Source organism: Sturnira hondurensis, unplaced genomic scaffold (genome assembly GCF_014824575.4).
Source record: "Sturnira hondurensis isolate 20B ecotype Veracruz unplaced genomic scaffold, ASM1482457v3 Scaffold0015596, whole genome shotgun sequence".
NCBI lineage: Eukaryota > Metazoa > Chordata > Mammalia > Chiroptera > Phyllostomidae > Sturnira > Sturnira hondurensis.
Window position 1 is genome coordinate 600,506 of NW_028088227.1, and position 14,514 is coordinate 615,019.

Consider the following 14,514-nt stretch of genomic DNA (forward strand, 5'->3'; position numbering starts at 1 on the left):
GAGGACACTTCTCTTCCATCTTTCACTTGGTGACAGAGAAAATCTAGGAACACGAATCCCACTGAGACAGGCAGGAGAGAGGAGGGAGAATGGGGGACAGAGTTCATGGGCCCAGTGGAGTTAGGTGAGCAGAACTTGGAAAATAATTAGGAAAATAATCTGATAGACCTAAAAAGAATCAAAGATAATTTCAAGGTTGGAAATGTAGGGAGTCAGGAAATCAATGGTGTTATGGACGATGAAGGGGAAACTGGGAAGACAGAAGCAAGACGAACTCTGAAGGCAAAACTAAATGCTAAACCTGGAGAGAATAAATTCTGGCATAGTGCCTTGGGGGAAGTAGGTTGACATCCACATGGAGGTGGAGATACATGGAATAACGGGGACAGAAACTCCAAAGAAGGAAACTCTGAAGAGAAAGCAGAGTTCTTTCTCTGGAGTGAATATGTTTTTCCAGCAAATTCTACAAGCACTTTTACAATGTGCAAGATGATGGAGGATATTGGAGTTAGCGGTCCAAGGGAAGACAAGGAAAAGGAGTCCCCAGCTGCAAAGAAAGGAAAGCATGATGTCCCTGAAGTATTTATTTATTTATATTGTATTGATTTTGCCATTGCAGTTCTCCTGATTTTTTTCCCATTTGGCCCCCTCCACCCAACCCCCCCCTCCATCAGGCAATCCCTTCACTATTGTTTGTGTCCAGGGTCATGCATTTAAGGTCTTTGGCTACTCTACCCTATATCATGCTTTACATACCCATGGATATTCTCTAGCTACCTATTTGTATTTCTTAATCCCCTCACCTCTTTACCCATTCCTTTACACACCCCTCCCACCTGGCAACCATCAAAATGCTCCCTATCCATGTTTGCCTCTTTTCTTCTAGTTTGCTTAGTTTGTTTTTTAGATTCAATTGTTGATAGGTTTGTATTTTTGCCATTTTATTGTTCATAGTTTTGAACTTCTTTTTCTTAAATAAGTCCCTTTAACATTTCATATAATAATGGTTTTCCTGTTTGGGAAGCTCTTTATCTGCTCTTTGATTCTAAATCACATCTTTGCTAGGTAAGCAATCTTGGCTGTAGGTCCTTGCTTTTCATGACTTTGAATATTTCTTGCCAATCCCTTCCAGCCTGCAAAGTTTCTTTTGAGAAATCAGTTGACAGACTTATGGCAACTCACTTGTAGGTAACTAACTTCTTTACCTTGCTGCTTTTAAGATCGACTCTCTCTTTATCTCTAACCTTTGGCATTTTAATTATGTAGTAACTTGGAGAGGGCCTCTTTGCATCCATCTTGTGTGGACTCTCTGTGCTTCCTGGACTTGCATGTCTATTTCCTTCACCAAATCAGGGAAGTTTTCTTTCATTTTTTTCCAAATAGATTTCCAATTTCTTGCTCTTTCTTTTCTCCTTCTGGCACCCCTGTGATGAGAATGTTGGATCTCTTGCAGTTGTCTCAGAAGCTGCTTACACTATCTCCATTTTGGGGGGGGTTCTCTTTTCTTCTCGTTGTTCTGCGTGGTTGTTTTCTGCTTCCTTATGTTCCAAGTCATTGATTTGATTCTCAGCTTCATCAACTCTACTGTTGTTTCCCTGTAAATACTTTACTTCAATAAAGTATTGAACTCTGGTTTGAACTCTGCATCTGATAGATTGCTTATATCCATTTCGTTTAGCTCTTTTTTCTCAAGTTTTGATCTGTTCTTTCATTTGGGCCATGTTGCTTTGTCTCCTCATTTTGGCAGCCACCCTGGGTTCTTTTCTTTATCTTAGGTAGAGCTGCTGTCACTCCCTGTCTAGGTAGCATAGCCTAATGTAGTAGGTGTCCTGTAGGGTCCAGTGGCACAGCCTCCCCTTTCAACCAAGCTGGGTACTCAAGGTGCACCCTTCATGTTGGCTGGGTATACCCTCCTCTTACAGTTGAGCCTGGTTGCTGTTGGCATATTAATGGGAGGGATTTACCCAGGCCAGACAGCTGCAAATGTTGGCTGTGACCACTTACCACTAACCTTCACCCTCAGTGGAGGATCAGCTGTTCAGGGGCAGGGTGGTGGTGCTCCGATGTTCACTGGGTGCATGGGCCCTGGGGTTTTTTGGGTGGTGCAGGCCAAGGTCAGCCCCCTAGCTATGTTTCACCCAGGGCCACCCTGACTGAGCTATAAAGCAATCTGAGATGGCTGCTTCTTACCCTGGGCTTGGAGATTCTGGTGTGAAGCCAAGCTGTGAATCCAGGCTGGCTGCTGCTAGTGCAGGGCCCGGGGCTCCCTGAGGCCAGCTGTTGCTAGTTTGAGAGGATTTAGAAAGTTGAGAAGCATCAGCCAAGACCAGTCATTCCAATGGAAAAGCAGCTTGGGGGACCTGTAAGTTGGGTGGAGCAGAATCTCTGGGGATCTCCAAGTCATGTCAAATAGTGTTGGCCAGGTCGATGGAGTCACAGATATGACGCCAACCTGCCAGCTCTGTGGCTCTGTGAGGGGAAGGTTTTAGAAAAGGGACAATGGCCTCTGCTCACCTTGATGTCAGATGCTTCCGTTTCTCCCAGTTTGCCACTGGTACCTCTCAAGCTGCTACCCCAGTGCTGGAGCTCAGGGGGAGTGAGTGTCAGTAGGTGAGTCCATGTGTAGGTTCTTTAGGAGGAACTATTTGGGGCTCTAGCAGTGTCTTCCACTAACTCAATCCCCACTCGTTTTTGCAGCCGGAAATCATGGGGACTTATCTTTCTGGAACTGGAACCCTGGGCTGAGCAGTCTGGTGTGGGGCTGGGACTCCTCACTCCCAAGATATCCCTTCTGAATTTTTATCCACCACACGTGGGTATGTGACCGGCCTATTCCGTGTTTGCAGCCTTCCTACCAGTCTGGATGGATGTGGTTTCTGTGGTTGTCAGACTTTCATTCAACTTGATTTCTGACAGTGTCAAGTGAGGGTTGTTCTATACTTTAGTTGTAATGTTGATGAGGCAAGCCATGTCTGCCTCTGCCACCACTTTGACCAGAAGTTCTCCTTGAAGTTTTTTAGAAAGATGTTAGCTTGTGGGTGGGTGAGGGGCTGCTGGGAAGCCATCTGATGGACAGTTGAGAGTTTGGGAATGGTTGCAATAGCCTTAGAGAAGGAGCCGGGCTTAAGTTGTATGAAGATGAAAGGGGAGACTTTGTCTGATTCCTGTAGCACCCCGTTCTTGTTCTTCCTCCCCTGGAGGCAGGTGCAGTGCGACAGAAGGAAGTAAGCTTCAGGCGGGATCAGAGGCCAATGGTAGCCAAACTACTAGCGCTCTGTGTTAGTGACAGCTAGCTCAGCCATAGCACAGAGTCTTTTTTTAAAAAACGATTTTATTTATTTATTTTTACAAAAGAGGGAGGGAGGAAGAGAGGGACAGAAACACTGGCATGTGAGAAACATGGGTGTGAGAAAACACCAATTGGTTGCCTCTCACACGCCCCCACCTAGGGACCCGGGCTGAAACTCAGGCACGTGCCCTGACCAGGAATCAAACTGGCAACCTCTTGGTTTGCTAGAGGATGCTCAACCCACTGAGCCACACCAATCAGGGCTATAGTACAAAGCCTTCACCAGAGGTAGGGACCTGGCAAGGGGGTATCACTGGAGCAGTTGGTCCTGAGTCTTTGATACTGTGTCATCTGCTGCAGAACCGATCTCAAACTTGGCACCATAGGAAAAGGACTTTTTCAGCTCAGAATGGAGCACAAGGGTAGGTTTGGCTTAAGTTAGGGATACAGAGGCATGTCATTCCCTCTCCATTAAATAAAACAAGGCGGAGGAAAGGATCCGACCCTACGTAGATTGTGGCTTACCCAATTCCTTTCACTCCCGGTCCACCATTTCTTGAGACTCAGGTTCCAAGATTTATATTCAACCTCACAATTTTTGGCTTCTAAATCTGGCTGGTTGCCTTGGGGCTAGACCAAAGGAGGACTGCATGCAACGAGATGAGTTCTGCTCCATCCCTTAGGCCGGTCACTGCAGGACACAGGCATGGGCAAACTCTTGGGCGGAGGATTCATCCTCTGGTGAAGAATCTGCCATTTCTTCCCTCAGCTGGTTCAGGAGGTCTCTGCTTTCACTGGGGGGCAGGTTACTCAGGAAGTATGGAGGGGCCAACTCCACCAGCCTGACAGAGAGAGTCATAATTAGATGATTTCTGAATACTCACATAAAGCAGATTTTAAAACTTCTCACTGTCCCTTCCACAAACCCTGTCTTCTCAAATCATGTTACTATAAACCGTTATGATCTCTTCCTCTTAAAAAGCTCTCTAGCTCCCCAGCCATAATTTTGGCCCCAGGAACAGGAATGGGCAGTGTAGGAGGAATGTCAGTAAACTCACATTTGTGGTTGAATCTCAGAAACAATGGAAAGGCAGTTGTCTTTGGAAATGGAGAAATTGTGGTAAAGCACCCACGGTGGAGGCCTGGCTGGAGCCCGGCGGCTTCGGTAGCAGCAGTGTGGGGAGAGCTGGGCCACGTGCTTATGGGTTAGGAGCAGGTAATTCCCAGTCCCATCTGTGTCTTGGGCCACCTCATTGAAAGGCAAAGAAATTGAAGGAATAAGTTAGAGAGAATAGGCAGATAGTAGAAAAAAAAGTAAAGGGGGCTGAGAAAGAATTAGCAAGGGTGGTGAGAGTTTTGAAAGTAAAGCATTACCTCTAGATGTTATAGTCCCTACCACAGCACATGACATTTTCAGAGCTCCCTGTACCCCAAAGCCTCAGAGAAAGTTTCTCCTGGTTCTAAAAAAATCCTTTGACTGGCCACCTGGACCTCAGTTTTAGAGATGACATTCCAATCTTTGGTCTCTCTGCCTTCTGCTGCTTTTATGATCCCAATTCTTCCCTCTAACCTTAAGGAAGTATCCAGACACCAGTGCTTTCTGAAGGTCTCTGCGATTCTTCTCAGAGCCAAAGGCTGGTTGGGACAAGGGAAGTTCAATTTGTTGCATAAGTTCTAGGAGTTCTCCTCGAAGTTTCTGGGCTTGGCACAGTGCTGCCCAGTTTAGACCCCGGGCCTGGCACCAAGCTTTATCTGCTCCATCTAGGAGAAGAAAGGGACCAGGTTCAACTCAAGTCTTTATGATCCCCCCAAAGAACCTAACCCTTGGCCAAAGGGCCTTGTCTTCCTGAGACCTGTCAGCTGGTTGCATACAACTTCTCTTTTGGGAAATCTGGGATTTTGTAAGAGGATGCAGAGTGGACCACTCACTCTGTATAAAGGCTTCATACACTTGGATCAGAGAACTGTGATCACCATCTGCATGTTCCAGGGCCCGACGTAAGGCAGCTTCTTCTGCACAGAGTGGAGGATGGGTAAACCCAGGGGAGGCTGGAGGCAGAAGACAGGAAGGTTGTTTTGGGGAATGAAAGGATAGCAGCACAGGTGGAATGGTGAAAAGGTAGAAATGCCACTTTGGGAACTTAATTCAAAAAGACATTGGCCCTGGCTGGTGTGGCTCAGTAGACTGAGCAACGGACTGCAAACCAAAAGGTTGCAGGTTCGGTTCCCAGGTAGGGCACATGCCTGGGTTTCGGGCCAGGTCCCCTGTTGGGGGCAGTTGGGGCTGTGGGAGAGGCAACCGATTGATGTTTCTCTCACACGTAGATGTTTCTCTCCCTCTGTCCCTCCCTTCCCTGCTAAAAAAATGAATAAAATATAAAAAAAATGCTTCCTTAAACAAAAGACATTGATAACTTCTACATGCTATGCACTTTATTATACATTGATGATAAATGAAAGACAGTCTCTGTCCTCAAGGAGTCTGGTGAAAGAGACTAACAAGCAAGCAAACTTGATGAGCAAGATAAGTGGTGGGCCAGTATTTGTACTTGAAGTTTGAGTAGGAATTAGCTCAGTGGAGAAGGGGTAGAGAGAGGATTCTAGATGGTGGGAAGGGCAAGCAGCATAGCATGAACTGCAAGCACCTATTTTGGGTGGCAGGAATGGTATGGCAGACTTACAGGAGATAGAGCTGGGGAGGTAGGGGTGGACCAGATCATGAGAGGCTGAATGTGCCAGGCAAATGAGTTTTACATTCTGTCTGGAATGTAAAGAACAGATGTTGGAGAAGAGTTTTTAAATAAGAGAGTTCATGAGTTTGAAGAAGTTCACAGAACCCAACTGAACAGTGACAGGACCTGACATTAGTACTGATGGAGGGAGAGTGGAGGAAAGCAGGATGATTTAAAAACTTTAGGAGGTAAAAATAAAAGAACCTGGAGAAAGATTAATCTAGAATGGTGGTACTGAGCAGAGATGATGGTATGATCTTGTGAGAAGGTCACTTAAGAAAGTGGTCAAGTTTAGTTCTAGGCTGAAGTACTGAGGACTATGCTGCCAGAAATGTCTATCAGCAATCAGCTGTGTGAATCTAAGGTTCAGAAGAATGGTATTGACAGGGACATACAAGGGTTAGAAATTTTAAGTAGACCTTAGACCACAGGTGTGGACGACTTGCTTAGAGAATTCAGGGAATGAGGAGATAAAAAGGGGCAAGAATAGAAAACTCTGAGGTCCAATTTACAGTGGATGAATAGAAGACCAAGAGCCCAAGTAAGAGATGAACAGACTGGGCAGCGTGGGAAGATGAAAACCATGAGGAGAGGACACAGAAGCTTAGTAGGGGCAGTTTCAAGGTGGGAATGGTCGACATTCTGAAGTGTCAAAAGGTCATGAATAAGGGCTCAAAAGTGTCCACTCGATTAGGTCTTTGGGAGGTCACTGGTGAGCTGAAGGCTGTCCCAGTGTTGTGACAGGCGTGAAGCTGGAATGCGGTGGGTGAGAGTTCGATGGAGCAGGTGGAGATTATACTGTCCAGCTGAAGGGGAGTACAGGGCTGAGAAAGAGGGGTGTGGGTTTTAGTAACAACAGATAGGAGAGTTTGAAGCATGTTGAGAGGAAGAACCAGCAGAAGGGAATGGCTGAAGAGATAAGAGAGAGATAGCTGATTAAACCTGGTTCTGTAGGCACTGTGAGGGGTGGGAACTGGAGCACGGGAAAGGGCTGGCCTTCCGAGCACCAAAACACCAAGGGGAAGGACTGGATAGGCAAAGGAGCCAGGGAGAGAGGAGTTATACCAGTGAGCATGGCGGCGAGGGTGAGCATCTCATCCACACAGTCAAACTCGCAGGAGGCCAGCAGGGCTTTGGCCAACTCGGGGGACAGGGGGAACTCTGACAGGATGACACCCAGGTCTGACAGGTCCCCATTATCATCCAGGGCTGCCAGATAGTCCAAGTCTTCCAGGGCCTGCATCAGTGCTTCTGGAGCTGGTGAGGAAACAGGGCTGATAGAGCAGGGAGTCTCAGAGACTGGTGGTCAGAGAGCAGGGCGTCGGCAAGAGGGGGCTCACCAGGCCGGTCCAGGAAGTGACAGTCCCCTGGCTCTGCAATCTGTCTCCTCTTTAGCAGTAATATGAGGGGGCTCAGATTTTCCTCACACACCCTGGGTTGGGTCAATGGGGGAGCTTCCAGTTCTTGGAAGGACTTAGGATACAGACAGAGGCAGGATCCTGATGGGGAGAAAGACCTGGGAAAGACCACTGTGGACCTCTCAGGGCTTGCCTGTTGGTGACTCTTTCGTGGTTGATCTCAGTGAGGGCAAAGGCTCTTACCTGGAGTGGCCCCTCTTGCCCGCAGTTGTCTTGCCTCTGCCTGACACTTGCTGATTGGCCTCAACACTTGGGATTCTGCTCGGATCTGAGGACTGTACACCTGTCTCCACCCCCCAACCAAGGCCAAGATAGATCAGAGCAGGCCATTTGTATCTTTAGCCTCCACACCCCCTCACTTGTGTCACTCACACTTCGAAGCTCCAGTCCTGAGTCAATGACATGTCGAATGGAAGGGAGGGAGAAGGAGAAGTCAGCCAGCCAGTGAGTGACCACAACCTTTCGGGCACCCGGGTCTACGTCCTCGTACACAGCCTGAACAGCCTGGCCAAGGCCTGGGTGAAGGGGCAGCACCCGTGGTGGAGGCCCTTGGATAGCCAAGGTCCCCACCTCCCTGGACAAGGATTCACAGCACAGGGAAATTTCCTGGGGAGAGGGGTGGGACGTTAGGGTAGTTTTCACCTTTTTGGGTCATAGACCCCTTTGAAAAACTTATGAAAGCTATGGCCCTTCACTCTGAAAAAATACACATACTTATAATAGGTAGGAGGTATTATAACTTTAGGAATTCACTGAACCACAGATGTCGGCATTAGAGGGACTCAGAAGAGGGTGGTAGACCTCTCCACCCTGAAATCCTCGTTTTCCTCAGGACCCCAACCAAGGGAATACCGCAGTTTCTGTGTTTCTGACAAGCAGTGCTCCCGCTCCCCAGCACAAGAAGGCCGTGTAAGGAGCTCCTTTTGCAGCCTGATTTTTTACCTCCTCACTGGGCAGGTACACTAGCACATCTCCTGGAGCTTCCTTTCGACACAATTCAAGCACAGCCTGGCAGGCAACTTCCACTCGGTCAGCAGGGGCAGTGTCCATGTAGGTGGGAGTGGGACACCTACCAGGCCCTCTGGGTACATGTACAATAGGAGGATTGTCCCAGAAGGCTTGGAGCTTAGGCTCAAGGGCTGGGTCAGTAACCACGACCACTCTGGGGTCCTGTGGGAGGTTTCCCAGCTTGGCATCTCGCAGCAACCCCTGGAGCAAATCTGAGGCCACTGACCGCTCCTGAGCCTCATCCAACACCAGCACGTCCCAGTCTCCAGTGCCCCGGGCTGAGGCCAACTCCTGAAGCAGCAGCCTGTCCCAGCAAAACCTGTTGGCATTGGCAGTGGGCAGGGGAGTCAGTGTGGACACTGACTAAACCCAGAAGTCCAGGGGAGCTTCTCCCCAAGGGCCCTAGATTTTGATAAAGTCAGAAAAAGATCATGACTGAACTCCTGGGCCTGTGGACCCTTAACAGTGACCTACAACCTCACTGACTGACGATACTTTGTTCAGAAGCTGTAGTTCAGCTGGGAAAGTGAGACTTTTGTGATGAGGGTGAGGGTGAGTGTCTGAGGTCCTGGCTGGGGTTAAGAGCTTAATTCAGCACTGCATAAATCATGCATAATGCATGATTTAAAGAGTGAGCTGGGTGCTTACTTTGGCAGCACATAAAATTGAAACAATATGGAAATTTGCATGACCTCCATGCAAGGATGACATGCAAATTTGTGACCTGTTCTATATTTTAAAAGCGGGGGGTGGGGGTGGGCAGTGAGCTGGGTTGAGAGAGCACATGGTAAGATGTCATAGGACTAGGCTTGTTTCTCCTGGGTGAGGGGAATTAGATTTTAATCAGGCCTGCAGAAGGCCTCACCTGAGCAGGGTGTGGGGCCCAGTGCAGTCCTCCTGGGGAATGCTGTAGCCAACCTCATGACCCAGGGTCAGGTCCATCTCATCAGCAACCTGCAGGGCCAGGCTCTGGGCTGCCAGAGGGTAGGGCTGAGTGACAGTTACCCGGCCCTTCTGGAACCCCCGGGCCAGCGCAAATTCAGCACACCACTGCGGGATCTGAGATAGAGGTAGGGAAGGACAACCAGCCATCAAGATGGACTTCCATTAGAAGTGCAAGGGGAGCTATGGCCAGCTTAATCTTCCTTATTTGGGGCTGTACCCTGGTTCTTCAGCACCCAGGGGCCAGCTTAACCCAACTCCCTTTGCCTACCTCCCCCATAATTCCTGGCAGCCCAATCCCCCCTTGCTCAGGGAAGGGTTAGTTCCCTGGCCCCTCCCCTTGCCCACTCCTAGAAACCAACCCCTGCCCCCACACCTGGGTGCTCTTGCCAGAGCCAGGCTCTCCAGACACCAGCACAACTCCACTGGGGCTACTTTCCAACTGCTCCAAGAAGATAAAGCGAGCAGCCCAGATGGGCAAGGCTCTGCGTTGCTCAAGCAGTTCATAGTAGCGAGAAGAGAAGGGGAGCCCGTCAAAGGGGTTCACAGCCAGTTCAGACTCCCCAGGGCTCCGGCCAGACTCTTCTGCCAGCCCAAGCTGAGAGGCCATGGTGCCTCACTGGTAGGACCTACAGAAGGCAGGGCAGTTATTAAGGCTTCATACCATCTTTCCATCTCAGCCCTGATCCCTAACCTGTACCATCAGCTGATAACATACAGGGGTCCATCCTTCCCAGCACTTCTTGCCTGCTAGGAAAATGGTGGAGACTTGAGTTTCAAAGTAAGGGACTAGCAAAACTGATTACCCTGTAGTCAGGTAGTAATAATCCTGTGACTATCACAGGGGCCACCAGGAATTGTGAAACCTATGGGAAGGACCCCAAGGGAAAAGGATAAAGAATAAGAGGGACCATGAATCGGGGAACAGGGCCACAAGGATCCTGGATTCAAACCTGCTTGCAGCTCTGAGACGTGTCAGAATGGCAGCCAGTTCCAGAAGCAGCCAGCTACTTACCTTGACCAGAGTGAAGTACAAAGGTAAGTTCCGGCTCCACCCTGGAGCTTGGCTCAAAGGCAATTCTAAAGACTTGTGTTTGGGGTGGAGCCATTTGCTCCACCTTATTTGACCTAGTCAGGAGCCTATGGAAACAGGCTCCAGCCACCACACTGAGCATGTATGAACTCTACAGACACCATGTACGGTGAAAGGCATCCTGGGACTTGTATTTTTGTTTTAAAAATACTTTATTTATTTACTTTTAGAGAGAGAGGAAGAGAGAGAAACGTGTCAACTGCCTTATCGGCATCCCATCTGGGGGCCAAACCTGGGCATGTACCCAGACAAGGAAATTGAACCATCGACCCTTCACTTTGTGGGGTAACAACCAACCGAGTCACACTGGTGGTCAGGGCCGAGGACTTGTGGTTTGGCAGCTATTTCTTCACAAACCTGGGCTCCACACCCAAGCTACGTCCAGTTGCTGTTGGATCTTCAGTTTAGTTACACTTAATGCCACTCATCTCTTGACATGAAGGGGTGATTTCCAACAGTTCCATTCTGACTACCCCCAACCAACCTACAAGGAGGACCTCTTCCCCATTCCCCCATCTGAACAAAAAGGAACCTGCTAAGGGGGGGTTTTAGACCCAGAGAGGCAACAGAGACCTTGAATGAAAACCCTGAATTTAATGTGATATTGGGGGGAGCCCCATCTTTCCCTTTCTACCACCCACCCATCGGCCTGTTGTGAGTTGGGTAAGGGCTGCCCCCAGTCTCCGTCCTGCGGCTCTGGGTGCCATCTTGTACTCAGTCAGCCTCCTGGGCCCGTCTCTCTGTGAATCTCCTGTGGGACATAGGGGGAAGACATTGTGTGGGCTTTGCCATATTAGGTATTAGCTCCATAATCAGCTCCTTTCTTCAACCTGCCCCTTCCTACCCACTGTCCTCTAAGCCCCTCACCTTCTTGCGTATTCATACAGTGCCTGCTTGCGCTCCTGTAGGCTTTCCTGCCGGGCCCAGGAGGACTTGGCAAATGTTATGGCTGTGGGCTGAGGCGTCGGGCCAGAGCTGGGGAACTGAGGTGATCACAATGTCAGAGGGCTTGCGAAGTCATCATCATTAAACACCCATCGAATGCCTACTTTGCAAGAGAGGCACTGTGCTAGGGTCTCAGGATCGAAAAAGCGACATCAGGGATAAGGAGTACATGGACTGCCCTAACCCCCAAGTCTTGGATCTGACCGTTTTCTGGGTCTCACCTTAGGGGCAGAAGCTGTGGGAAGGAACTGAGTCCCCTCGGTGATGTCTTCAGGTATGAAAGCTACAGCTCCCTCAAGTAGATTGGTGATGGTCAAGTCTACGCATCCAGTCTTGGCTGGGGAGAAAGGAAGAGTGGAAAAGGGATCTGTCTCCCTGATCACCATTTCTCCATAACACCCACCTTTCCTCTCTGTGCCTGTCTTTCTGTGGGAGGCTACCCTTTTCCATACCCAGGTCTCTCTGGATGACATCTAGTGGCACATGGGGTAAAACCTCCTTGACTCTTTGTGCCAGAGTTGCCAGCTGCACATCAGGAGAAGGGCCAGGGGAGGGAAGGAAAGACGACTGGGCTGCAAAAAAGAGATCTGAAATATGGTTAGTAGAGAATAAATAGAAGGGGGAGGCTGACTAGCACAAGAATAGGGAGAAAATCATAACGGGCTGAGGGAAAAGAAAAACCTTTGTGTATAGAGACTACACACCTGAGTGCGGACGCAATCTGGGGTGTCTCTGTCGTTTCATGTGCTCTGCTTTGTCTGCTGGAGTAAGTCGTGTCCCTGTCTGACCCAATTCTTTGGCCACCAGCTGGGGAGAATTGGAAGGTTGGGAGCGTCAAAGCCTCAAGTTGTCCTCTCCTTCTGCTTAAGGAAAAACCTGCCTCCCCCTGCCTGTGTACCCTACTACCTGCTGTACACGGAGGGCAAACTCCTCATTCCCCTCACCCAGGTGGCGATGAACAGGACGGAGCCACCTGCAAAAAACAAGTCAGGGCCATGTTGGGGGCACCAGGAGTGTAGGTTGTCACCCTACTTTGATGCCTCATTTCATGGGACAGTGGTGTTAACGGTGGAGAGAGAGTAAATACTTTGTGTTGCATCTGTGTTGGAACCTTAATATTAAAAGATCTACAGCCCTGGCTGGTGTAGCTCAGTGGACTGATCGTGGGCCTGGGAACCAGAGGATCGAGGTTCAATTCCCAGTCAGGGCACATGCCTGGGTTGCAGGCCGGTTCCCAGCAAGGGACCCACAAGAGGCAACCATACATTGATATTTCTCTCCCTCTCTCTTTCCCTTCCCTTCTAAAGATAAACAAATAAATAAAATCTTTTAAAAAAATCTTTACCTAAAAAAAAATAAAAATAAAAAGATCTACAAACGGACAGGGCAGACGCAACTACTTTCCTGACCTCGAGGTGAGCTTTTCCCAGCCACCAAAAAGTAAGAAATTAATACCTTACTTGATACACCGTGAAAGGGACGAATAGTGACCACAGCAGTTCTGAGACCCAGGAGGCATCTGACACAGTCTAAGAAAGCGTGAAAGTGAGATCTAAGTCAGGGCCAGGAGTGGGAACTTTCTCCCAAGCCCTAAAGATTCTCCATCCAGCATGCACTCACCACAGAGACTAGAGGTCTCTGGACCCGAAGGGTAAGAGGCTGTACCACATCCTGGATAGAAAATGGCCAGGAACTAGAAGGAAGAGAGTAGAATGGGACTGCAGCCAGCAGTCCCATACCTGTGCTGCAGCCAGCAGTCCCATATCTGTGCTGCAGCCAGCACAGTCAGCAGCTCATACCTGACTTAAAAGAGGAAACTGTCAAACTGCCCAAGTAGATAAATGGGGAATAAAGGGATTCAGGGAAAAGAACCAAAAGGAAATGAACTACAAATGGAAGGGTTAGGGGCAAAGAAGGTTGTGGAAAACCTAAGGGCCCCCAAGCCTGACTACCTATGCATTTAGAGACTAATACCTGTGCTCACCCACCTGAAGTGCAGGAGCCCCTCCCGGCCATTGGTGGCCTCTTCCTCGGGGAATAGCAGCAGATGGGTGGGGGGAAGACTCGTGGAAGCACAGAATCTCTTGAGTGACTCCACCAACTCCCCCCGCCCATCCATCTCCATGAAGCCCCGAGACCAGCACACAAAGCTGGGGGGACTATTGAGTAGAGGCTGGGAACAGGGAAGATAGAAAGGAAGAAGAAAAGAATGTTGGGACGTGATAAAACTGACATATGGGGAATAGAAGCGAGGTTAGGGGTAAGGCTCAGTATTTCGTGGTCTCCAAGGGAAAACGGGGCAGGCAGAGGGTAGACTTAAGCTGGGTCCCAGGGGGCTGGCCGTGGTACACTGGTCCTCGCCCCCCACTCACGGTGCTACAACTGGTGAGCAGGTTGACTATGTTGTGGTCGAAAGGTGTCACGTGATTGGAAACGAGGACCCTGACGCGGTGATCCCGGAGTTCGGAGTCCTCCTGCCGGGCCACGAGTCCCAGCACTGCACACATGGTGCGCACCACAAACCTGGGGACGCAGGCAGTGGTGACTGCACCGTCTCGGGCCGGACACATCCCTGACCCTCCCCGGGCGCCCGGGTCGGAACCTGCGAAGGACGCTGTCTGGGAGTGCGCAGCTGACTAGGAAGACGTGGATCCCAAGGAACAGACGCAGGACTAGGAGGCAGAACCCGACGGGCGCGTAGAGCAGCAGCGCGAGGAGCAGGAAGCCGTCACCTGGGAGCCTGGGGGCGAAAGGCGGGGTGATCCGGTGCCGAAGGCTGAGTGGACGCGGGAGCCGGTCTCTCCCCATCTGAGCTCTTACCGGTGCGAGTCAAAGAGCCGCTCCGGCCCCGGCGTCGGCGGAGGCTCCATCGCAGTTACTCTAGGGGTGTCCGGCAGCTGCCGCAGCCGCCATCTTTGCGACCCGCCGCAAGGGCTCCTGGGAAGGCGGAGTCTCCGGGCGTCGGCCCAGGGTGCCGGGACCGAAATCCTGAGGCGCCCCGGAAGGGCTAGAGCCCCAGCATGCCTCGCGGGCCCGAAGGCCACCTCAGAGCTCGCGCCCAGCAGGGACCACAATTCCCGGCATTCG

At 50.1% G+C, this 14,514-nt stretch overlaps 2 protein-coding genes and 1 pseudogene across 5 annotated transcripts; 1 reads left to right on the forward strand and 2 right to left on the reverse strand.

The window, feature by feature from the left end:
• Positions 1 to 3,480: 3,480 nt before the first annotated feature.
• DQX1 (DEAQ-box RNA dependent ATPase 1) lies at positions 3,481 to 10,951 on the reverse strand. The gene is made up of 12 exons (XM_037064915.1): positions 10,343 to 10,951; positions 9,766 to 10,018; positions 9,313 to 9,506; positions 8,382 to 8,766; positions 7,812 to 8,045; positions 7,623 to 7,722; positions 7,362 to 7,520; positions 7,087 to 7,278; positions 5,219 to 5,338; positions 4,860 to 5,050; positions 4,348 to 4,538; positions 3,481 to 4,131 (listed from the first exon to the last, which is right to left on the reverse strand). Exons 2-12 carry the CDS (start codon positions 9,997 to 9,999, stop codon positions 3,978 to 3,980), a joined length of 2,154 nt encoding a protein of 717 aa, XP_036920810.1. The 5' UTR covers positions 10,000 to 10,018; positions 10,343 to 10,951; the 3' UTR covers positions 3,481 to 3,977.
• LOC119000375 (uncharacterized) lies at positions 9,088 to 9,186 on the forward strand (annotated as a pseudogene).
• A 110-nt stretch (positions 10,952 to 11,061) lies between the features above and the next one.
• AUP1 (AUP1 lipid droplet regulating VLDL assembly factor) lies at positions 11,062 to 14,392 on the reverse strand. Of its 4 annotated transcripts, none has more exons than XM_037064918.1 (12): positions 14,248 to 14,392; positions 14,030 to 14,167; positions 13,800 to 13,950; positions 13,416 to 13,600; positions 13,048 to 13,120; positions 12,883 to 12,956; positions 12,334 to 12,400; positions 12,132 to 12,234; positions 11,880 to 11,999; positions 11,649 to 11,764; positions 11,350 to 11,465; positions 11,062 to 11,233 (listed from the first exon to the last, which is right to left on the reverse strand). In XM_037064918.1, the coding sequence occupies exons 1-12, from the start codon at positions 14,295 to 14,297 to the stop codon at positions 11,197 to 11,199; spliced, it is 1,230 nt and encodes a 409-aa protein (XP_036920813.1). In that variant the 5' UTR covers positions 14,298 to 14,392; the 3' UTR covers positions 11,062 to 11,196. The 4 variants fall into 4 exon arrangements, with proteins under 4 accessions (XP_036920813.1, XP_036920812.1, XP_036920815.1 ...); XM_037064917.1 differs by having other exon boundaries at positions 11,880 to 12,014; XM_037064920.1 differs by lacking the exon at positions 11,062 to 11,233 and having other exon boundaries at positions 11,436 to 11,527.
• Between the last annotated feature and the right edge of the window lie 122 nt (positions 14,393 to 14,514).